The 25,687-nt window shown below is 39.3% G+C and overlaps 2 protein-coding genes across 2 annotated transcripts in view; one reads left to right on the top strand and one right to left on the bottom strand.

Moving 5' to 3' along the window:
• The first annotated feature begins 1,239 nt into the window (after positions 1-1,239).
• Positions 1,240-25,687, top strand: part of RINT1 (RAD50 interactor 1) — a 25,674-nt gene continuing 1,226 nt past the window's right edge. Inside the window, exons 1-14 of the mRNA XM_065883702.1 lie at positions 1,240-1,330; positions 1,780-1,825; positions 7,986-8,170; positions 9,997-10,238; positions 12,786-12,959; positions 13,058-13,207; positions 13,786-13,942; positions 15,702-15,812; positions 15,911-16,136; positions 16,671-16,808; positions 18,531-18,730; positions 24,073-24,287; positions 25,229-25,409; positions 25,483-25,601. Coding sequence (XP_065739774.1) covers positions 1,289-1,330; positions 1,780-1,825; positions 7,986-8,170; positions 9,997-10,238; positions 12,786-12,959; positions 13,058-13,207; positions 13,786-13,942; positions 15,702-15,812; positions 15,911-16,136; positions 16,671-16,808; positions 18,531-18,730; positions 24,073-24,287; positions 25,229-25,409; positions 25,483-25,601 — 2,186 coding nt within the window. The 5' untranslated portion in view covers positions 1,240-1,288. The remainder of the gene's footprint in view (positions 1,331-1,779; positions 1,826-7,985; positions 8,171-9,996; positions 10,239-12,785; positions 12,960-13,057; positions 13,208-13,785; positions 13,943-15,701; positions 15,813-15,910; positions 16,137-16,670; positions 16,809-18,530; positions 18,731-24,072; positions 24,288-25,228; positions 25,410-25,482; positions 25,602-25,687) is intronic.
• Positions 25,354-25,687, bottom strand: part of EFCAB10 (EF-hand calcium binding domain 10) — a 19,321-nt gene continuing 18,987 nt past the window's right edge. The window contains exon 4 of the mRNA XM_065883703.1: positions 25,354-25,399. Within this exon, the coding sequence (XP_065739775.1) occupies positions 25,354-25,399 (46 nt within the window). The remainder of the gene's footprint in view (positions 25,400-25,687) is intronic.

Genomic DNA, 25,687 nt, shown 5'->3' with positions numbered 1-25,687 from the left:
TTTTCTCTTTGGAAGGCTAGGATTGTCTTTTTGCCCCCAGTGTGCTGCAATCTCACAATGATGAGCCTTGGGATGAGCCAAGTTGTACCCATTGTGCATGGCACTCAGTGGGACCTCTTCAAGCTGGAAATTCATGACCTTTAGTTTGGGGGAAATTTTCTTGTTTTGTTGGTGATAACTCCTTCCCTAATCCCTGTTGTTGTTGTTTTACAGTTCTTATTTTTTGTATTTTGAACACCCTGTAGTGGTCCTCTAATTTATTTTTTCTTTCATATTTTTCATTTCTTTGTCCTTTTGCTTTTCTTCCCCCTAGGATACTTCCCAACATTTATCTTCCACCTTTTTATTCAATTCTCATTTCTACTATCATATTTTTTTGTCTCTGAATGCTCCTTTTAAAATAGTAGTCTGTTACTGTTTTATGGTTGCAATGGTGTCACACATCTCAGTGTATAAATAAATAAGGTTTTCTCCTCATTGAATGGTTTCTGTTTTCTCTAAGGGCTGCTTTTTTTCCCTTCCCCTGTTTGTTTCCGTCTCCGCGATACCACCTTCCATGTTTGTTTCTGAAATTGTCAAATCCCTAGGTCCTCTACTCAGCTCTTGCTGGCACTCCTAGGTCCCCTCCTTGGCAAAGGACAGGCTTTTTTGGTCTCTGCACTGGTTGAAGTGTATGTTAGCCGCAGAGTCCTTTTCCTCCTTTCAGGTCCCAGAGTGTTTACAACCAGATCTGTACCCTCCAGGTAGGAAGCTGGAGGGTCACCTCTAGTTGAATTTGATCTGCCTTAAAAGAAAGAGCCAAAGATAAAGACACCGGAAATTCCGCAACTAAACTGTCCAACCAAATTACATTAAAGCTAGTCAACACGCCTCCTCACACTCAGAACATCTGGGATATCATCTAAAATATAAGTTGAAATGATTCATATTGAATTTACACTGTGCAGAGAGGGATACCTGCAAGCTCCATTCTTAACGACCCCAATGCTGTGGAGGAGGTTTACCGAGGTTGAGAAGGACCTCCTCCCCCCCGCCCCCGCCCCCTTCTCCTTCCAGAGCAGCCGATCCGGCCCCCCGCCGCCAGGGGGAGCCACCGGGAACGGCCGGCGGCTGCGTGGGCAGGGCCTCTCTGGGAGGAGAGGAAGAAACCAGCGAGACGGCAGAGGAAGTTGCTGTGGCTCTGGGAGCTACGGTCTCGAAGCCCTACTGGTGTCTGGTCGCTGGCCGGAGCCAGAGTCCATTGGCCACGCTGGCTGCGCAAGGAGCCGAGGACTCGCGCGGAGGCAGGATGCTCCTGGCCGGCGATTTCGGCAAGGCGCCGGCGACCCGGGTGAGGCGGCCCTTATGGCCCGGGGCGGGGACACTGGTGGCCCAGTGAGGTGGCACAGACCTCCCAGGGGAGGGTGCCTCGATGAAGTGGCCTTGGCGGCCTGGGGACGCGGTTGCGGTGGCCCGGGGGAGATAACTCTTGCAACTCTGGTGAGGTGGCAAAGACTTCCCGGGGGAGGTGGTCCCAGTGCGGTGGCTCTGGTGATCCCGATGAGATGACACAGGTCATTCTGGGGAGGTGGCCCTGGAGGCCGGGCCTGGAGAGGTGGCAGTGGTGGCCCCAGGGAGGTGGCCCGTTTTAGAACCTCCAGATCCTGACCTCTCAGGAAGGCCCCAGAGGGAGGGGGCTGGGACCTTGTTGTCTTCCAGTGGATGCCCTCTGGGAACCCTGTGCGAGTTCCACCTATCACTTCAGTCTTAATGTGTTTGTCACACCTGATCTCCTTCTAGTGCTGCTCTGAAAATGGTGACCAAAGGAAGAACATCAAGGAGAAAAGTAAGCGGACTCCAAACACTTTAGCACTTTCTACCCAGCCATCTCTCCAAAACTCTGCCCTCAAGGGTCTGCATCGAGAAGGGTCTTAGCCTGTTATCTTTTAGATGAAGCATCTCTTTTTCTCTTTCTGTATTAAATACTGATTATCATCATACACATATTTTTGCCTTTCCGGATGGTAAAATATGGCATGATTTGGAGAAGAGCACTTCCTGTGCCCTACCTAGTGCAGGGACTTTTGTGGTTTCACTCCAGTGCTGCCCTTCATACTAGATTCAGAGTAATTGGGGCCTGCCTGTTACTTCAGTGAAGCATCAACTTATGAAGCATCAGGAATTTCGAGGGGCTAATGATCTAGGAGAGATGACCACCACCTTAGTTGCATTCAGAGGAGTCAAATGATCATTGTTCAGTTGTATTTACCTTCAGTGAATTTGCAGGTAATCGTTGATCTGGGAAGAGCACAACAGATAACTTGGTTCCTGGATCTTGAACTGGATAGGGTAAAGGTCACTATCTCCATTTCCTTCCTAGGACAGGAGCATACACCAGGGGGTGGACATTTGGTATTTTACTTCTATAAGCTAAATGTGGCAAGATTTTGGAAATCAAGGAATCTTGAGGGCCTTTTGAAGTGAAATTTACTGGGAGAGGAAGCGGGAAGCATGGCACAGCTGTTCCATCAGAGGGTTTTTGGTTCTTCTCATCACGGCAAATAGTCTGGGAATGAGTAGTAGTAACAGAAAGGGTGCTTGTGTTACCATATTGGCTTTAGGAGTTAGACTTGCCCTTAACATTGCCTGTTGCTGCAATCTGCCTCAGAAAGAAAGCTCTGAGTACTTCATAGCACTTGACAGTCACAGCTGCCACAAGTTAGCTCCTTTTCCTTAAAGGATTTGAGAGTACCTCATATCATTCAGTTTAACCCTTCCCATTTCCACCTTTGCCCCATTCAGATGCCTGGGAAGTTGATGCCACTGAGCCCTAGATCCTCCTTTGTTGGCTTGGTCAATTTCTTTGCAATTGGAAGTGCTCTTTACAAAAAATAGAGGAAAGGAGAGACATTAACCACCCCCCCCAAATCACCATTGTGTCATTTTGAAGAATGTCATTTGACTAAGAATGTACTATGCTGCATTTAAATGGTTAAATCAAAAGAGTATAATTTTTTGTAAAAAGTGAAGATAGAATTTACTCCCTAAGCTACAGCAAGCTTATCTTCACAAAACATTCCCTCTGCACATAGCCCTGCCTCTGTGTCTGCAGATACATCACACAACTCACATATTTTATATAAGATAAATTTAAAAAGTCGACATTGTGGGCTTCCCCAGTGGCGCAGTGGTTGAGAGTCCACCTGCCGATGCAGGGGACGCAGGTTTGTGCCCCGGTACGGGAAGATCCCACATGCCGCGGAGCGGCTAGGCCCATGAGCCATGGCCGCTGAGCCTGCGTGTCCGGAGCCTGTGCTCCGCAACGGGAGAGGCCACAACAGTGAAAGGCCCGCATACCGCAAAAAATATATATATATATCGGTGGAAGAGCCTGGGCCACTTGACCTGTAGTTCGCGGGGTTTTTTTGGTTTTTTTGTTTGTTTGTTTTTCTTTTGGCCACACCCCGAGACATGCGGGATCTAAGTTCCCTGACCAGGGATCAAACCAGTGCCCCCTGCAGTGGAAGCATGGTGTCTTAACCACTGGACCGCCAGTGAAGTCCACAACAGTGAGAGGCCTGCGTACCGCAAAAAAAAAAAAAAAAAAAAAAAAGTCAACATTGTGACTCCTGTACTTAATAGTAGATGGAGTCCTGTAGTAATAAGGTTTGATGCAGACCAGCCAATTCTGATCATATCTGAAGGAGAAGAAAATAAGAATATTGTTTTGAAATTCAGGAAACATGGATTTTAGTCCCATTTACAACCTTTGAGTGTAGGCTGGGCAAATGTTAGAATTTATAGTAGGTAAGTTGAGGCATAGAATCTTACTAGTTTCACTTCTACCTACCAGTGAGCTACTCGTTCTCATTGCATGTGAAGCTTTTAATTCTTATAAATTGAAGAGAACAAAGGAAAATTTGGGTTTTTTAAGGCCTGGGGGAGGGGAACATACACAGTACTAAATACTGGTATATATTATGTTAATCTCTTGTAGTTACATTTTGCATTTAGGCATATCTTTATCTAGATATTCTTATCTTCATTTTGTCAGAAGTGACTGTTGTTTTTTAATGAGGCTGATTATAACCTCTTGCCTTTCATTGCTGTTTCCTTAAAACTTTATTTTTGAGAAGCAGACTCACAGATATAGAGAACAAACTGGTGGTTACCAGTGGGGAGAGGGAAGCGGGGAGGGGCAATATAGGGGTAGGGGATTTAGAATTACAAACTATTATGTATAAAATAAGCACTGAGTGAAGTAAGTCAGAGAAAGACAAATATCATATGATATTGCTTATGTATGGAACATAAAGAAATGGTACAAACGAACTTATTTACAAAACAGAAATAGACTCACAGATGTAGAAAACTAACTTATGGTTACCAAGGGGGAGGGGGAGGGAGGGATACGTTGGGAGATTGGGATTGACATATACACCATACTATATATAAAATAGATAACTAATAAGGACCTACTGTGTAGCACAGGGAACTCTCTCAGTACTCTGTAATGACCTATATGGGAAAGAATCTAAAAAAGAGTGGATATATGTTTATGTATAACTGATTCACTTTGCTGTACACCTGAAACTAATACAACATTGTAAATCAACTATGCTCCAATAAAAATTTTTTTAAAAAGCTATGAGGATATATTGTACGATGTAGGGAATATAGCCAATGTTTTATAATTACAAATGGAGCATAACCTTTGAAAATTGTGAATCACTATACTGTACACCTGTAACATACAATATTGTATAGCAACTATACTTCAATTAAAAAAAAAAAAAAAGGAAAACGCTTTATTTTTGGTAAAGAGCCACTTCTACAAGGGCAGCTCCAAGAAAGAACAGAGGTGAAGTCCAACTAGCAGAGCTCTCAGGATATTCTGTATTGTTGCCCCAGCTTTATCTCTCATGTACACATCTTGTTTATTTTTTTGTTTTTGTTTGTTTTGTTTTTTAGAAATTGTTATAGTCCTTGTAACGAAATATATACTAGTACAGTCACGCTTTTAACAAACCATTAATCGTTTGTTTAGAGACAACCAAATCCTACAGGCAAACCTGAAGTAGAGAAATGCACTGTATGTTCAGGTTTATCCTAATGTCTGGTTTCTATGAACTCTACTCTCTTTTTCTCAGGGCCCTTATTTTATAGTATTTATTTTCATTTGGAGTTCACTGGCTATTACTCTGAATTTTTACAGTATCTTGTTTTTTGTTTGTTTTTTAAATTTCTAGGTACAACTCATCTCTAGGGAGATTAAACCCTGTATGTGGAATCATTCAAGTTGTGGACTTACTAGAGTTGAGCGTGGTTTATTTATTTATTTAAAAAAATTTTTTTTTATTTTATTTTTAAAAATTTTATTTATTTGGTTGCGCCAGGTCTTAGTTGCGGCAGGCGGGCACCATAGTTGCGGCTCACTGGCTCCTTAGCTACGGCATGTGGACTCCTTAGTTGTGGCATGTGAACTCTTAGTTGTGGTGTGCATGTGGGATCTAGTTCCCTGGCTAGGGATCAAACCTGGGGCCCCTGCATTGGGAACACAGAGTCCTAACCACTGCACCACCAGGGAAGTCCCTTGAGCGTGTTTAATATCAGGGAACTTAATGGCTGCACAGTGACATGGAGTTACCATTATAAAGTTTGACCCAAACTTCAGGTTTCCTAAACTTTTCAGGAAGAAGGAAACCATAAGTAACCAAAAGGAGTAGCTTACACATGGAAACACACTTCAAAAGGAAGCAGTTCATCTTAGCACATGGGGGTGGGAGTAGGAGAAGGACATGGCAGCCAGCTGTGGGTCTTTGTCAAGAAACTGCTTTGAGCCTTCAGGTTTCTTGGGTTCAGGGCACATTCAGAAAGCCATGCTGGCACAGATCATCAGCAAAAGTACAGGTAGAGATACTCTGGAAGAGAGGAGCAGTGCTGTTGGTCCACAAATGTAGGACCATGGAAAATAATTTAATTGCCTTTGAAGTGGATTGTTTACTAGAAATTTGTTTTAAGTGTTTTGTTTAAATAAAAATCAGAATTTTTAAATTTATATATTTGAATCTTCCCTCATTCCACAAAGAATTCAAGGTAACTTAAATTGCTTAATTACGTCTTAAATATTCTGGATAGTGGAAGAAGGTATAGACTCCTGCAGAGTGAAAAACTGACTTGTGAACTACAGGAAATGATCGACTTTCAAGCATAGAATAAGGAGTGGACTCTGGGAAATTTCACATACTTGGTGGGATGAGAGCAAAGCTACATAGCGTTCCTGTTTTCACTGGGTATTGTGTGTTCTGCTATAATACATGTTGCCTCTGCTACCACTCTTCTTAAGAGGGTTCCAAATCACCTGTTTTTGTCATATTAATAAGTCCAATATGAACTGGCCAATTCTAGTTTATTTGCCATGGGAAGAATCTCACTTTAGATTGTACAATTTAGTGGTTGCATTAGCCATTTTGAGTTTTCCTGGTAATGTGTTTTCTCTCGTATTTTTTTTTTTTCTGTTTCTGAAATGGACATCTTTTTTATATAATTAATTTATTTTTATTATTAAAAAAATTTATTTTGGCTGTGTTGGGTCTTTGTTGCTGTGCATGGCCTTTCTCTTGTTGCGGCGAGCGGGGGTTACTCTTCGTTGTGGTGGGCGGGCTTCTCATTGCGGTGGCTTCTCTTGTTGTGGAGCACGGGCTCTAGGCGTGTGGGCTCAGAAGTTGTGGCTCATGGGCTTTGTTGCTCTACAGCATGTGGGATCTTCCTGGACCAGGGCTCGAACCCGTGTCCCCTGCATTGTCAGGCGGACTCTTAACCACTGTGCCACCAGGGAAGTCCCTGAAATGGACATCTTTGTACAATCGCTTCTGAAGCTTTTAAAACTCTTTTACTCTTATATCAGGAGGAGTTTTTACTCATTGCTCTCCCTTTCAGCTTTTTTTCATATACTTGAGATCTTTCAATACCTTTTTTGTTTCTTTTTTTTTTTTAAACATTTTAAAACCAGAGTCCTCCTTTGGTGTTATTCTAGACTATACCATCTGATTCCTCACAAAATTTGAAAATATATTACTAATTTAATAAAAGCTGCATCAGCAGAATCAGATTTGACCTTTTTCCCCTCAGTAATAAAAGATTCTTAAGATACACAGTTGTCTAGAAAAGTTTAGTTCTGTTTGTAACTGCACTGTCATGCCAACATCTATTGCAACCTTAGGGTACTAGGACAGAGTTTAGTAATTTTTCTTTCACTCAGAATTTCCTAAGCTCTTAAGCATTTTATAGTAGTACTTGATCGATAGATTGCTTTATAGCTATTCATTTGGGTATTTGTGTGTGTGTGTGTGTGTGTGTGTGCGTGCGTACGTGCGTTTGTGTATTTATATGCATATATATACCCATATATATATATATAAATATATACAGTCATCCATTGGTATCCATGGGGCATTGGTTCCAGGACCTCTGCGAATATCAAGATCCCTGGATGCTCAAGTCCTTTATATAAAATGGCATAGTATTTGCCCGTAACCTACACATATCCTCTGTGTGCTTTAAATCATCTCTAGGTTACTTAATGCCTAATGCTAATAATAATAATTTTGCATACAATGTAAATGCTATGTAAATAGTTACTGGAGCATGGCAAATTCATTTTGCTTTTTGGAACTTTTTGGATTTAAAAAACTTTTTTTTTTATCTGCAGTCGGTTGAATTCATGGATGTGGAGGGCTGACTGCTTTATATAAATATATAAAATATAGTGTGTATGTATATATACATATATTCATTTACACACACTATATTCATTAGGGTATTTTTGTGTATGTGTGTATATATATATACATATACACACAAGTACTATATATACAAAAATGCCATATACAGGTAGTGTTTTCTTTAACTTTTGAAAGTAGATATGTTGCCTTGTATATCTTTTGCATTTCTTTTAACTCCATAGTACTTGGTGGTGTTGAGTAATTGTTATTCTTTAATTTTAGGTGACATAAATATTGCAGCTGTCGTTGGAAACCAACCAGTCTGTGAAAGTACAGATAACGGTGATCTCCCTTCCTATGTGGCGGTATTTATAGAAAAGGAAGTTGGAAATGACCTTAAATCTTTAAAGAAACTTGATAAACTCATAGAACAGATGACAGAAAGTAAAATGCAGTTAGAAGAACAGGCAAGTATTAAAACTCACTGAAACAATATCAGTACTATACTCATTATAATATAATGTAAATATAACCATTAATATATAGGCAGTTTTGAAAATATAGATTGTGACAGTCTAATCATTTAAAACTGCTTAATAGGTTTTAAGGACCTACAATGTGCTAGGTGTTTTACAAATTATGTAAAAGAAAGTTCCTACTGATAATGATTTATGTCTGACATTTATGTCTGACATTTTCATACAATGACTTTTAATGTGCTTTTAAAAGTAAGTTCATGGGATACCAAAATGTTACAACACTATCATTCCAATTTTTTTATATATGCACACATAAGGAGAAAACATTAAAATAAGTATAACATTATAATAATGGTTATTTCTGGGTGGTTGGTTAATAAGTGATTTATTTTCTTTTTTTCTTCTTTTATATATTTATTTATTTATTTATTTATTTAGCCTGTGTTGGGTCTTCGTTGCTATGTGCGGGCTTTCTCTAGTTGCAGTGAGCCGGGGCTACTCTTCGTTGCGGTGCTCAGGCTTCTCATTGCGGTGGCTTCTCTTGTTGTGGAGCATGGGCTCTAGGTGCACGGGTTTCAGTAGTTGTGGCACACGGGCTCAGTAGTTGTGGCTCGCGGGCTCTAGAGCTCAGGCTCAGTAGTTGTGGCACACAGGCTTAGTTGCTCCGCGGCATGTGGGATCTTCCTGGACCAGGGCTCAAACCCGTGTCCCCTGCATTGGCAGGCGGATTCTTAACCGCTGTGCCCCCAGGGAAGTCCCACAAGTGATTTCTTTATATCTTTTTGTATTTTCAAGTTTTTTTCTTTTTATAATAAACATATTACCTGAAATAATGTTTTAAAAAATCCAGTGGGGGACTTCCCTGGTGGCGCAAACTTCCCTAAAAATTTCCACCCAACCTGCAAAGGTCTGTGCATGAGCCATGCAAGCACAACTGCCTTGCACCCCAAAACCTTCTACTCAAAGTGTGGGAACTTGTAAGAAATGCAGAATCTCAGTCCCTACTTCAGGCCTATTAAGTCTGAATCTGCACTATAACCAGATCTCTAGGTGATTCCTATGCATCTTCAAGTCTGGGAAGCACTGCCTTAGTACACCATTACACCTGGCATCTCTTTTATTGCACTGATCCCACTGTTGAAGGTTTGCCTACATCTCTCTTCCATACCAGCTGAGCTTAAGGGCAGATGCTGTGTCTAATTTATCTGTCAGACCCTAGCACAGTGCCTGGTATAGAGTGTCTAATCAGTGTTGATTAAATTGAAATTCCTTTATAATATTCTTATCATATTGTAATGATGCCTGATATTTGTATATTTTTTCCATCTGCTGTAAGAAAAATTTATTTAATAAATATCATATCTAAAGGCATTACCTGGGTATCATCTTACCAAGTCAATAGTTCCTTCTCAATCTGGGCTTAAATCAGAATCACCTGGGGAACTTTTGCAACTAGTTACCCAGACTTTTAGAATCAGAGCCTCATTTGTTTCTGAAAGAAAATTATTAGTAGATAAAGCAGGTAAATGTTCTTTGGCTGGACCCTCTGAAAGTGCTGAGCTTCATGATGGTAGATCCAAAGATGTTTACTGGGGGCCCTCCCTACACACCTCCACATAGAGCATTTCATGTTGAGTTTTGGTTAGTACAGGATGCAGAAACCCAACGTTTCTTTTGAAGCTTTTAAATGACAATTTTCATTTCTATTAGAACAAACATGCATTTTGAAGGTAACTAATAAAAAAGAGAAAAAAATGAGAATCTTATCTGATTGCTGCTGTTTTTTATTTTTTGTTTGTTTTTGGTATGAGCAGGTACTTACAGTTTCATCAGAAATCCCTAAAAGAATTCAGAGTGCCTTAAAAAGTGCAGAAGAATCAAAGCAATTCCTTAATCACTTTCTGGAGCAAGAAAGCCATCTCTTCAGTTCCATTAACAGCCATTTGCTGACTGCACAGCCCTGGATAGAAGATCTCGGAGCCATGATTAACCAAATCGGAGAGATTGAACGGCATCTTGCTTATCTTAAATGGATTTCACAAATTGAAGAACTCAGGTAAAACAGGCCTCTTTGTTCTCATAATTATTATTTTCCTTTGAGGCTATGTCTTAGAAAGTACCTGCATGCCATTAAATAATTGGGTTAATTAAAGATTATAATAATGTGATTTTACCAGTTACGAAAATAGCATTATGATAATGATTCTTTTCCTTTATTATGAATGAACATAAACTTTTAAGGGAGCTTAATTTGCGTTTGAAAGAAAGTAATCCAAGTAAAAAGTTTTAAGTCCTATAGTTACATTGTGAACACATGATAAAAATGATTATAATGCCAAATTAATAAAACAGCTCATCAGTGTGGTAATACTCCTCTTTTACCTTTTAGAGACGGTCACTTAATGAAATGGATTGCTTTCTCTATAATTTGAATTTTTTTCAGTGGGTATCACCTAAGAAGAGCTACACAGTATTTATTATTAGATGAAAAACAGAGTCCTGCTGCTTTTGAATAGGGAAAAATAAAGAAATACAGTGGACCCCTGAACAACGCAGGGGTTAGGAGCATCAGCTCTCCTCAGATGTCAAATCTGCATACAACTCATAGTCAGCCCTCTGTATCCACGATTCCTCCCTATCCTTAGCTCCACATTCACGGATTCAACCAACCAGGGATTGTGTACTACTGTAGTATTTACTACTGAAAAAAATCAGTGTATAAGTGGACTCGTGCACTTCAAACCCATGTTCCTCAAGGGTCTATTGTAACTCTTTTTGAATTAAATACATATCACTGGTAGTTGATTGTGAGTGTCTGGTATTGCCTTTCAAACAAGCTATATTAAAATTTCTGCCTACATTGGTAGATTTTTTGGTTTCATGATTTAAATTCTGAAAATAGCTATAAAAGACAAAATCTGGGGACTTCCCTGGTGGCGCAGTGGTTAAGAAGCCACCTGCCAATTCAGGGGACAGGGTTCATGCCCTAGTCTGGGAAGATCCCACATGCTGCAGAGCAACTAAGTCCCTGCGCCACAACTACTGAGCCTGCGCTCTAGAGCCCACGAGCCACAACTCCTGAGGCCGCGTGCCACAACTACTGAAGCCCGTGCACCTACAGCCCGTGCTCCACAACAAGAGAAGCCACCACAATGAGAAGCCCTCGCACTGCAACGAAGAGTAGCCCCCGCTCACCACAACTGGGGAGAAGCCTGCGCGCAGCAATGAAGACCCAACACAGCCAATAAGTAAATAAATAAATGAAAATTTTAAAAAACAAGACAAAATCTGTTAAAAAACTTAGTAAGAATGACTAGGAAAGGAGAAGAACGAAAAATGAGAGAATGAGCATAGGGGAAGGCCAAAAAGGCTATCAGAAATAGAATAATTACACACATGAGATTAGTATGATTGTTGAGGCCTGAAGCAGTGATGGTGGAAAACAAAGGCCGCTCGTGGTGGAGGGAGAAGGGAAAGTACTAGTGCATAGCAGAGATGGGCAGGGTGGCAGTACACATTCCTGTGCTTAAGGAGGGTGCTGTGCCCACCCAGCAGCGTAACCGAAGCGTGGCACTCAGCGGGGGATGAGAGTCCCAGCTTACTCTCACCTAGCGAAGTGGCCAGGCCTGGGTAGGATGTACACAGGCTGCCTAGAGGGAGAGCACTTCCGACCCCTGAACTGAGATTAATTATTGAAAAGGTTAAATTTTGTTCCTATTCTGGCTTAAGATATGGAATGTTATTTTCATCAAAAGAAACATTTCAGTTTTAAATGTTTCGTTTTATTTAGCCAATATGCAAAATGGTAGTCATGGGCTGAATGAATCCTGAAGATAGGTTGTATTTGGCTTCTTTTAAAGAATTTGATTAACTGGTTTGATTTTACATGGAAATCTTGGTTTCTGGATTCTCTTGAAAAATTTTAAGATTTGGCTACATTGGACCTACACTCCAGTGTGGCAGCACTTGGCTGGAGCCTTAGGATGGGGTATGTGCTTTTTAGCTTGTCCTAGTCCCCGCCCACTTTGCTTTTTTCATTTACTGTGCCCATCAGGCCTTGCCAGGCATTTGAGTTAGCTACCCTTGCTGTAGAGCTTACCTTAAATTTTGTCTGCAACTTGGCTAACAGTAACTTGAAAGGACTAGACTCTGAGGTGCTACCTCCCTAAGTTTCCTATAATCCAGTTTAGCTGGGCAAAGTAGGTAAAAATTGAAGTCTACCATATTTGACCTTACCAGATGCCACCCACATTCTCCCCTTTGGATTAAGATATGACAGACTTCTGTCAAAGACAGATTTATTAGAAATGAGTGGTGCCTGAGGGAACGTGACAAAGGAAAATTCTGTTACCTTGGGAGGGGTGGGAAGGGACAGGTGGAGGGAGGTATCCTGAACACAGGCCACTGTTCTTAGAAGGATGCTGAATTTGAGGACTCCAGGCTCCCAGAGACTTGCGTATCAGGTAAAAAAGCCACTACAAGGTGGCGCTTCCTTCTTTCTTGGATGTAGCTTTATATAAAGCAGGAGGAAACAGCCGTTTTTCCATGTTTGGAATTATTGTGAACAAACTGTCTTTACAGTTTGTTTTGCCTTGTTTTGCAGTGATAACATTCAGCAATATCTGATGACCAATAATGTCCCAGAGGCAGCTTCTACTCTGGCCTCTATGGCAGAACTTGACATCAAGCTTCAGGAATCATCCTGTACTCATCTTCTTGGTTTCATGAGAGCCACTGTTAAATTCTGGCATAAAATTCTCAAGGACAAGCTTACAAGGCAAGAAATTTATCCATATTTCATGGTAATTGCTTTCAGATGGATATTTGGTGCTCACGGTATTTTACTGTAATACTTGTGTCACTTTTCTGTTACAGTGACTTTGAGGAAATTTTAGCACAGCTTCATTGGCCATTCATCGCACCCCCTCAGTCTCAGACTGTTGGCATAAGTCGACCAGCCAGTGCCCCTGAGATATACAGTAACTTGGAGACACTATTTTGTCAGCTCCTGAAACTACAAACCTCGTATCTTTGTTGGAGTTAAAACTCACTAAAATTTCTTTTTTCTAGAGTGGATTTATGGCCAGAGAGTAAAGTGACCAGAGAGTAAAGCTTTCTGAAAGTGGCCAGGGAGTAGTGGGTTTGGACTTGATCTATGTATGCCCATGGACTGTTCTCCTTCCACATAAATTGCATGTGGGTGGGACGGCTTTGAGGAGTTCTGAAATGCATGACTGTACAAGTTTGCATCACATATAGGTCTCATGGGACAATCAAAAAAATGCGCAATGGGAAGAAACCTTATTAACGTAGTACTAATTTAATAGCACGATTACTTGAATATGTTTCCTTATTACTTATTATTCTTTATTTTAGGAAAGAGATTAATTCTAATAACATTTTTCATGTATTTTACTGAAGTCATATGTAAAGTTAGACTACATATTATCCGTATTATAATTAATTTTACTTAGTATCATATATGTCTCGGAAAAATGTGTGTATACATACATATACGTGTGTGTGTATATACATACACATACGTGTGTGTATATACACACATATACATATGCTTTTCTTTTTCCTTGACTTGACTATGTCAGAGATGAATTACTTACTGAGACAAAACAACTTCCAGAAAAATACTCTCTTCCTGCATCCCCTACTGTCATCCTGCCCATCCAGATTATGCTGACTCCCCTTCAAAAGAGGTTCAGGTATCACTTCAGAGGGAACCGACAAACTAATGTTATAAGCAAGGTGTGCTTTGCCAATTCTTGCCCTTGGTTTTTATTAATAGCAAATGTTAAGGCTTTCTGTACTTCTGCTGGTTTGAGTTAAAATCTGATTCTATTCACATTTCTGTTTTTCTCTGAAGAGTTAAATTCCTGTTTTGTCACTACCCTTTATAGATATATTTTGGGACTTGTGTTGATTTGTTATAGGCATCAGCTCACTCACTAGCACATCATCTGACCAGTTTCTGAAGTTTCCCCTGGGGTGTGCTGTAGCATTTGCTGTGGCACTTTTTACAACTGGATCTACATGTGTTCCACTGTGCAGATTGCTCCTTCAGGTTTATAAATATATCAGAAAGAAAAGTGAGAATCAAAAGATAGTAGAGCATTAGTTTTTGAGTAGAAGTGCTGATGCTAAAATGATTTGTAGCTGTGTAAGACAGAGTATGGGGATAAGTGACAGGAATGGCTTTGAGGAAATTATCACCAACATTTTAGTTGAGGGACTATACCCATGTGTACTGGGCATACTGTTGAGATTTTTTTCTTTAATTTGATCAGAAAAACAATCACTGACAACTGTTTTCAATGAAATTTGATTGAATTTGTTGAGAATTATAACCTTGGGGGTTGCTAGGGGGTGGATACTATTCTTGAGTCTTGCTACATCTAATGCAGTGCAAGTAGCAGAGGGATTCGGTAATTGTTTTTTTTTTTTTTTTTGTAATAGGGTCATGTTTTATTTTTAAAATATATATTCTTAATTTCTCAGTGTTTTGAAGTAAATGTTATTAAATGCCAGATTACACCAGGCATTGTATGTGTCATCCATAAATGAGTTTATAGGCTTTATAGACTATTAAAGGAATCAAGGGATAGGCAGTTACATCTGTATAGGAAGGGAGTAGAGTGACAATGGATTTCTGGTTCTTAAATTCAGCTTGTTCTTTTGTACTTCATGGGTCTCCTCCTTTTTTGGATGGGATGTTGGTGGAAAGAAAAGTAGAACCTATTAGTAAGTGTAAGTGAGACAAAACAATAAACCTAAACTGTAGAGAGGCAGTGATCACTTGAAGTAAGAAAATTGTGAGTTATATTGTTGCTTCCTGAAGTGTGGTTCCAGTGGTCCTAGTACTATGACATCAAGCCTGAACTATGCAGCCCCCGAGAGTAGCTACTGCCCCTTTTTCATTTCTGTATTCCCAGCATCTAGCACACAGCAGGGTTTTACCTTTCAGTAAATGTTTTAGAATTCCTGCCCAGCAAAACTTGGAAGGTTTATAGAATCATCTCTAGGGACAGTTTAAAAAGCTGCATACTTATATTACTCTTCTCTAATTATACCTGTTTTAAAGCATTTGTATTTCTTGTAATGCAGACCAGCCAATTTTTTTTTTCCTAATTTAGGTTTTGAAAAAAAGAACAAAACAGAAGACGGTCATGTTTAAAAATTATTTTGGAATGTTATTTCAAAAATATATATAATATTTATACTTTACATATTTCTAAAGTACTAGGTTTTAAATATTTATGGCATTGTAAATTTATGAGTTTACTGACATAAGCCACATTATTGAAATTTATTGGGAGTACATTGGGAAACATTTGATTATTAAGCCTTGCATGAATTTAAAGTTCAGAGTAGAAATTGTGCTCTTACATATAGGAATTTTCAACTAATTTTTGTAAGTACTGTGTGTCTACAATTAAATAGAGACATTTAACTGAAACTTTCCAGTTGGAATGACTTAAGAATTCAAACTGTTTACCTCCTTCCTTAGCCCGAATGGTACTTGGCTCAGGTACTTATGTGGATTGGGAACCACACTCAGTTTCTGGATGAGAAGATTCAGCCAATATTAGACAAAGTAGGCTCTTCGGTAACTGCAAGGGTAAGAGACTTTGTCCAAAGCATTTCCGTTTTAGAGTTGTAGGTGTCCATGAATAACCTGTCATTTTCATTACCTTATGCTTATGTATATTTTTGTAGCTTGAATTTTCTCGGGGCCTTATGATGCTGGTTCTTGAAAAGTTAGCTGCTGATATTCCTTGTCTGCTCTATGATGACAGTCTCTTCTGTCATTTGGTGGATGAGGTGCTTTTGTTTGAAAGAGAACTACACAGCGTTCATGGCTATCCCAGCACTTTTGCTAATTGTATGCATATTCTGTCAGAAGAGACCTGTTTTCAGAGATGGTTGACTGTGGAGAGAAAATGTAAGTGCTCACGTGGCTGTGGGGTGGGGAGAGATGCCTCTTTTTGCGTATATAAATTTTCTCCAGTTCTGGGTAGAAACTAGAGCCATCTATATTTTTCTTGGTTAGGGTTTACCAAGTTGCCTTCAGAGATCATCTTATTTTCTTTTCTTCCCATCAAGCTTCAGTTTTTCCCAGAATTGCACTCTACAGGTTTCTAGGGTAGAATATTCAAGCCAGTACAGTATATAGTTAACTGTTTTATAGATTTTACGTATAGTATTTCTGTTCTTGCTGGAATCATATTGGATGTGGCTTGTCTAGTGAGTGTAACTATTTTGAAGATTTGGGGTAGGTACGGCAGGGAGAAGTAAAATATCTTATTTAACCCTAGAATAGAGCACGTTAAATATAGTACAACTAGTAGGAGGTTATAGATTTATTTTTTCATGAAAAGTTACCATTCCTAAGAGATTATGAGTTGAAAGATTAGGAATTTGTAATGTAACAATCTGTAACTAGTTGTTTGACATAATCCTTTTTCCTGCTTATCAGTTGCTCTTCAAAAAATGGACTCAATGCTCTCGTCAGAAGCTGCCTGGATATCCCAATATAAGGATATCACTGATGTGGATGAGATGAAAGTTCCAGACTGTGCAGAGACGTTTATGACACTACTCTTGGTTATAACTGGTAAGTATAGTCTTTTAAGATACAACTTTGTTTTTTTTTTAAAGTACTGACTCTTAACAGACTTGTGGTTGCCAAGGGGTGTGGGGGGGGGGGATGGATTCCATTATGTGATAAACCATAATGGAAAAGAATATGAAAAAGAATGTATATATGTATAACTGAGTCACTTTGCTGTATAACAGAAATTAAATACAACGTTGTAAATCAACTATACTTCAATACATAAAATTTTAAAAAGTAAATGAAAGTACTGATTCTTCACATGGTACTTTTCAGGTAGTTTGACAAAATATATAGTGGTTATTGTAATACCTTCAAATGCAGTTTCTATTTTGGCAGAACTCTAGCACAGCATTCCAGCTTTTAGATTTTTAGTAATCTAAATAAGATCTTAAACATTAGTTTCCGTGAGGGAAAAATTCCTGAATCGTTACATAAAAACAAATAAGAATTTAATTTTATTACCTGAAATCTCTTGCCTTTCAACTTTTTGAGTGTCTTCAGTAAATGGTGATTGACCTAAATTTTATATATTATTTTCTTCACCTCGATATATCAAAGATTGTAGAACAGTAAAATAATAAAGTAACTTTAGGGATTGGAATAGTAATAGGACCTCTTCTTATGGTGCAAGAATGTTCTGGCTGGAGGGTGGCCCAGCTGCCTCTAGCCCTGGTTGGTCTGCAGCCATCCACGTTGCCCCAGGGCACTGCAGGCCTGCTGGTTCTCCAGATGCCACTGAGCCCTCACTGCCGTTATCCTCCAGTGTCTTGTCCATTGCTTGGGCCTGTCTAGTAACCTGAAGAGGTGTCATTCCAGGCCACTCAGTAAATTCTATATTCTAACTGTAAGAAAGATATGAAAAACACTAAAATACAAAAAAATTTAGCAAAACTGATTAAAAAAAATTTTATTATGGAAATTTTCTAATATATATAAAAGTAGCATAACGAACCCTCAGGTATCTGTTACTAAGGTTTAAAACTATCACTTTTCTATTATGTGTTTTTCTCCCCCCAAAATCCAGATTTTTTTCCCCTGAAGTATTTTAGAGAACATTTCAGACATCTTAGCATTTCACCTATAAATCCTTAACTATGTATCTCTTTTAACCTATCCTAGTTCCTCCTTCCTTTTTAAAAAATGTCATTTAGGGCTTCCCTGGTGGCGCAGTGGTTGAGAGTCCGCCTGCCGATGCAGGGGACATGCGTTCGTGCCCCGGTCCGGGAGGATCCCACATGCCGTGGAGCGGCTGGGCCCGTGAGCCATGGCCGCTGAGCCTGCGCGTCCGGAGCCTGTGCTCCGCAACGGGAGAGGCCACAGCAGTGAGAGGCCCGCATACCGCAAAAAAAAAAAAAAAAAAAAAAAAATGTCATTTATTTGTTGAAGAAATAGAATAGTTTTGGTATATAACTTTCTCATATGCCTTTTTAAAATATTGAGGCATAACTTTTTAAATTGCAGTATAGTTAATTTACAATGTGTTAGAAGCATAACTCATATACAGTGAAATGCATAGATCTTTAGTGTACAGATCAATGAGTTTTGACAAATACCAATACTTGGGAAACCCACGTACTTAGAGAGTTTAGAAATGGATCCATACTTGAATGGTCGATCGATTTTTGACAAAGGCACCAAAGCCAGTCAGTAGGAAAAACCTATAACTATGTCATGGATGGTACCATAAACCTTCATATGTCTTGTTAACTTTCTCCACAGACAGATATAAAAATCTTCCCACAGCTTCCAGAAAGCTGCAGTTCCTGGAGTTACAGAAGGACTTAGTAGATGATTTTAGGATACGATTAACTCAGGTGATGAAAGAAGAGACTAGAGCTTCCCTTGGCTTTCGATATTGTGCAATTCTTAATGCCGTGAACTATATCTCAACAGTACTAGCAGATTGGGCTGACAATGTTGTAAGTTAATCTTTTATATTAAGTAATATATTAGTAACTTCAACAGTTTTACCTTTTGAAATGTTGAATCTGTAGCAAGCAAATGTTGAATCTGTAGCAAGCAAAATATATTAAGTAATATATTAGTAACTTCAACAGTTTTGCCTTTTGAAATGTTGAATCTGTAGCAAGCAAGTTAGGCAGAATCACAGTTGGGCCAAACTTAGGAGGTGTGATTAAAGTACATATTTTTCTCATTCAAGTCTCAAACGGTTAAATAATCCTGATATTTTAATCACTGGAGAAGCCATCTTTTCGTGAAATTGTTGTTTATAAAATGAACCATTTTCCTTTTTTAGACTTTGAACTTGGTAAATGTCATGAATAGTAATTGCCATCTCGCGAAAAGCTAAGATTGCATAATGGTGTCAAAATCAATAAAGTTCAAGACTTTAAGGAAAAAAAAGAATAACATTGATACCTTTTTAGTGCCTTCGAAACATAAATTATGAAGTCATAAAAATAGAAACATTTTTTAACCTAAGTATTTCATACATTAAAAAATTATTTAATATTTTGTTTATTTTCAAACATATTCAAGAGTGAATAGAATGGTAAAACGAACTCCCATGTGCCTATCACCCAGCTTTTTTTTTTTTTTTTTTAAATTTGGCTGTGCCACGTGGCATATGGGATCTTAGTTCCCCAACCAGGGATTGAACCCGCACCCATCCTGCATTGGAAGTGTGGACTGGACTACCAGGGAAGTTCTCACCCAGCTTCTTTTACCAACTGTGTTTCATTTAAACCTTTGCTCTACCCCCATGTGTGATTATTTTGAAGTAGATCTCAGATACATTTCATGGTAAATATTTTCATATGTATCTCTAAAAGATAAGAACACCTTTTTTAAAAACACAATACCAGGGGACTTCCCTGGTTGTCCAGTGGCAAAGAATCCGCCTTCCAGTGCAGGGGACGCAGGTTCAATCCTTGGTCGGGGAACTAAGATCCTGCATGCCGCGGGGCAACAAAGCCCGCGTGCCACAACTATTGAGCTTGCATGCCTCAATGAGAGAGCCCGCACGCCGCAACTAGAGAGAAAAAACCCGCACGCCACAACTAGAGAGGAGCCCACGTGCTGCAATGAAAGATCCCGCATGCCCCAACTAAGACCTGATGTAGCCAAAATAAATAAATAAATAAATATTAAAAAAAAAATACTGTTATCACATCCAAAAAAATTAACTAATTTCTTACCCTGGAAGGTATATTTTAAATAAATCTAAAAATCAAACCCTGGATTTAGTAACAAGTACTGTGAAAGGCCTTTTACCTCCAAGGATTTTACTTATCCTTCCTTTCTCCATGCAGAGTCCATGTGTTGGCAGATTTGATCTGCCTAAATATAATTATTAACTAGTACTTTAGTTTTACTCTTTTTATTAATCCAAGGAATATATTGGTGATCACGGCTTTTGGTAACCAGATTTTCTAATATGTACTTCCAACTAAAAGTGAAGAAACTTAATTAGTCTTTATAGCCTTAACATAAATAAATTCCTTTAGCTGTTTTAGATATTAAAATGATTGCAGAGGGCCTCCAAGACCTCCTTTTTTTTTTTTTTTTTGCAGTACGCGGGCCTCTCACTGTTGTGCCCTCTCCCATTGCGGAGCACAGGCTCCAGACGCGCAGACTCAGCGGCCATGGCTCACGGGCCTAGCTGCTCTGTGGCATGTGGGATCTTCCCGGACTGGGGCACGAACCCGTGTCCCCTGCATCGGCAGTCGGACTCTCAACCACTGCGCCACCAGGGAAGCCCCAAATCCTCCTTCTTGGACAGGGTGTCCTCAGGTTAGGAATCACTGTTCTAAGATCATATGTGTGGATACAAAAATCCAGCAAGGCCCATGAAGTACATTTCATGGCAGAAAGCATTAACACAGGATTAAGATGACCATAAAACAGTAAAATATACATTTAATGGTGAAAAAACTATACTGAGCATAATGAATATGAAGACACATTATAAATATAAGTATTATGTGTATAATTGTGTCATTAAATGAAAGTAGGAAAATAAAACAACTATAATTTTAACTTACAAACATCCCTTTTAAAATGTGATAAAGTGGGAACTGAATAATTAGAGTTAAATAATTAGAAAGACTGATTAACTGGAGATTGGTGGTAAGTCCACAGTATACTAAGGGAAACACAATTTTTGAGTGTGTCCAGCTGAGTCACAAATATGAACGAAGGTAAATTAAAATTTCTATACATTGTCAAATCTTAATGTAATAAAACAAAAAATAAAAGCAGAAATGAAATATAGCCACACACAGGCATTTAAAATATGCAATGCCTGAGTTAGAAAGTCTAGAAAACATGACAAGAATATATTTTAAATTATGAATTTATGATAAAAAATTATATACTGCTAGCACATTATATAGAAGATATTTTCCTTTACTGTGAAAGAAAAAACAAAATGAAAAAGTCTTTATCAGGGTAATAAGCCAAAAAAAATAGGAAACAAAAATAAATATACTAATAACAGATACAAACAAGATAAATATCTAATAAACACAATCATAGTTTATTCTAATCTGGACTCTTTGGTTGGGACTTTGTAATTATTTAAAGCCTTTTCTACAAAAATGTTAACTGAAATACATGTGCATATCATTCTGCTGAGCAAGGAAAATAATCATTTCATAAAATGAATATAAGTGGAGTGTAATGATGAATGCAGTATCTTTATAAAGTCACCTAATCAGAATACATTCACTCATTATGTACTTTTATGTGTCACGTTCCTAATTTTAGTGAGTGCTTTTATTCATTCACTCCACCACAGCGCTCCATTTGCTGCTAAGCTTTTTCGTGAAACAAATTGTCATTCTTGATTCTTATGCCAGTGATTTTAATAAGAGACTCATTCAGGACCACATGTTTAGTTAGCTTCAATGAAATATTTGTGGAACATCATTAACTACTTTACTCAGTGCCATAGTCTGTTAACAAAGATGAATTGGCCATCATCCCTAGCCCTAGAAAATTTATAATCTGATACTGAATTAACTGGGTCCTTCTGTCAAGAGAGAAATAACCAAATTTTAGAGTTGACTCTTCAAGTCATGAATGAATTTTGTGTTTGGTATGTTACTATGGTACAAATTCTGTTTAACATCAAAAATCATTTACGGCTTCCCTGGTGGCGCAGTGGTTAAAAATCTGCCTGCCAATGCAGGGGACACGGGTTCAATCCCTGGTCTTGGAAGATCCCACATGCCGCGGAGCAACTAAGCCTGTATGCCACAACTACTGAGCCTGAGCTCTAGAGCCCGCAAGCCACAACTACTGAGCCCACGTGCCACAAATACTGAAGCCTGTGCGCCTAGAGCCCATGCTCCACAACAAGAGAAGCCACGACTATGAGAAACCCGCGCACGCAATGAAGAGTAGCCCCTGCTCACCGCAACTAGAGAAAGCCCGCACACAGCAACGAAGACCCAACACAGGCAAAAATAATTAAAAAATCATTTAATCACATTCACAGTCCTTCAGCCTGTGAATGCTCTAAATGAAAATCATGTAAGCTCTTGTATTACACAGAAAAAAGTAGAGTTCACCTTCCATTCATTTACATTCTCCACTAACAGCTGTCTGTCCATTGCCAGACTGTGCTAAGCCTGACATAACCCAGCCATTCAGAATTAGGAATGTTTCAGTCATAGGTGACAGAAACCCAGATTCATGCTGGCCTAAGTAGGGGAGTGGGGTGGCGTGAGGTGAGGAATTTGTGTAACTCAAAGGATTAGGCACGGCTGCTCTAAAGTTGTTCATTCCTGGCTTCACTCGTAGGTCGGCTCTGGTAAGTATGACCACGGGTGGCTCCAGGCTTCCACGGTCCATGAGCAGGCTCAGAAGGACACTGCCACTTCCCTGCCAGCTTCAGCAGAAATGCCAAGATGGCCTCTCACATGTCATCCCTGAACAATCCCTAGTAGCCATGCCCAGTCTCCTATTAATAGACATTTAGGTTTTTAACATTTTGCTAATTACCCACAGTGTTGTTTTCCTGTAGGGTACAAAGAATAATACTAATTCTACCTAAAATAATACTGTACAAAAATGACATTTTAATTCTCTTAACTCATATCTTCTAGGTTTACTACAGCTCTCAATCTGTGTCTAGAAAAACATGAGCACTTAAAGAAGGTAGCCGTTAGGGGAATGCAAATCAAAACCACAATGGGATGCCACTTCATACAAACTAGGATGGCTGTAATAAAAAAGACACAGTAACAGTTATTAGCATGACGTGGAGAAATCTGAACCCTCACTCACCACTGATGGGAATGTAAAATGGTACAGTTGCTGTGGAAATAGTCTGGCAGTTCCTCAAAAGGTTAAACATAGATTTACTATAGGATCCTGCAATTCTACTCCTAGGTATATATCCAAGAGAAATGAAAACGTATGTTTGTGCAGAAACTGTACACAAATGTTCACAGCAGTATTATTCATAAAAGTGTAAACAACCCAAATGTCCGTCAACTAATGAATGGGTAAATATAATGGAATATCATTTGGCTATAAAAAGAAATGAAATACTGATATATATTACAACATCGTTGAACCTTGAAAACATTATACTAAGTGAAAGAAGCTAGTCACAAAGAACCATAGGTTGTATGAATCCATTTATATGAAGTGTCCAGAACAGGCAGGTCTAGAGACAGAAAGGAGATTCGTGGTTGCCCAGGAACAAGGTGGGGGTGGGGTGGGGAACCACTAGGAGGGGGTTGGGGGATGATGGCAGAGAGTGTGAGATTTCTTTGTGGGATAATGAAAGCGTTCTAAAATTGTGGTGACAGATGCACAACTCTGAATGTACTAAAATCCACTGAACTGTATACTTTTATTTTTTTTAATTTATTTATTTATTTATGGCTGTGTTGGGTCTTCACTGCTGCACATGGGCTCTCTCTAGTTGTGGCGAGTGGGGGCTTCTCATTGAGGTTGCTTCTGTTGTTGCAGAGCATGAGCTCTAGGCACGCCAGCTTCAGTAATTGTGGCATGTGGGCTCAGTAGTTGTGGCTCATGGGCTCTAGAGCTCAGGATCAGTAGTTGTGGCGCACGGGCTTCGTTGCTCCGTTGTAATGTGGGATCTTCCTTGACCAGGGCTCGAACCTGTGTCCCCTGTGTTGGCAGGTGGATTCTCATCCACTGCTCCACCAGGGAAGTCCCCAAACTGTATACTTTAAATGGGTGAATTGTACGGTACATGAGTTACATCTCAAGCTGTTAAAAAAAGAAAGGTATCTTAAACATGTTAACATATTTTTGCTTTCAGTTCTTTCTACAACTTCAACAGGCAGCACTGGAAGTCTTTGCAGAGAATAACACTCTCAGTAAATTGCAGCTGGGGCAACTGGCCTCTATGGAGAGCTCTGTCTTTGATGACATGATTAACCTGTTAGAGCGTTTAAAGCATGACATGCTGACCCGGCAAGTAGACCATGTTTTTAGAGAAGTTAAAGATGCTGCAAAATTGTATAAAAAAGAAAGGTAAGTCCTCTGTACTTTCTTATAAGTCAGCTCTCGACTCCAGTTTGATAGAAGTTAAAAGGTGACATGCAGTCAGATTTCCAAAGTGTCTAGATAGCACAGAGCTTGGCCTTTTGCACTCCAGACTTTTAACTGTTTCTAAAATATATTCAGACATTCTTAATCAGAATAAACTGATCATAACTTAACCTTCAGATGTGTAAGTCCAGCGAGCTGGTGTCTGGCATGGGGCCGAATGCCTAGCCTGTCACCCATTGACAAAGCAAGGTGCTGCTGTAGTACCTGTGCATGCCTGTGCTATCGTTTAGTCCACTCTCATGATTCCTGTGACATCTGTTACCTCCCAGACGGTGAGCTCCTTGAGCGCAGGCAATGTCTGTCCTAGCAGTCCTGTCACACAGAGGACTTGTTATCAGTTTGGAAGTGTTATTAGTCCCTGTTGTTTTGCTGAAAATTAGAGTGTAAAATTAGCTGATGTCTTAAATGTAAATGCGTTTTACATTTTAACTCTTATATCAGTAAGTCATATTAAAATTGGGGATTTAAAAAACTTATCATCCTCATTAAGTAGAGTATTTCATTGAGAACTACAATATAAACATAGGTACAGGGAATTCCCTGACGGCCCAGTGGTTAGGACTAAGCACTTTCACTGCCAGGGCTTGGGTTCAGTCCCTGGTCAGAGAACTAAGATCCCACAAGCTGTGTGGCGTGGCCAAAAAATAAAATTAAATAAATAAGCAAACAAACGTAAGTACATTTATTTTCTGAAAGAGTTTTTAATGTTGGGCTGTACATTTTTTCTTAACCAAAATGCCCCAGGACAGTGCACTTCCCCACATTTAAAATGATTTGTTAAATCTTTAAAAATACAGAGAGATGAAAAATTTCATAATAAAAATTAATGTGCTTCAGGCAGTGCTGTTTCTGTTTTTTTCCAGGTGGTTGTCCTTGCCATCGCAGTCAGAGCAGGCAGTGATGTCCCTGTCCAGTTCGGCTTGCCCCTTACTGCTTACTTTACGAGACCGTTTACTGCAATTGGAGCAGCAGCTCTGCTTCTCCTTATTTAAAATCTTCTGGCAGATGCTTGTAGAGAAGCTGGACATATACATCTACCAAGAAGTAAGTAAGAGCAGACTGTATGTTGGGCTGTGATGACAGAGGCAACTGCTCTATGAATTGTCCTTTTTTTCAGATAATTCTTGCCAATCACTTCAATGAAGGAGGAGCAGCTCAGCTGCACTTCGATATGACTCGGAATCTTTTCCCTTTGTTTTCCCACTATTGCAAGAGGCCAGAAAATTATTTTAAACAGTAAGTGCAATATTTAACAATTAATTTTGATGTATCAAATTGTTAGAGGAAGCTGATTCGTTTTTTGAACAGCTTTAGGGTTCCAG

The sequence above is a fragment of the Phocoena phocoena genome, chromosome 9 (assembly GCF_963924675.1).
Source record: "Phocoena phocoena chromosome 9, mPhoPho1.1, whole genome shotgun sequence".
NCBI classification, from domain to species: Eukaryota; Metazoa; Chordata; class Mammalia; order Artiodactyla; family Phocoenidae; genus Phocoena; species Phocoena phocoena.
This window is presented reverse-complemented; position numbering and strand designations above follow the sequence as displayed.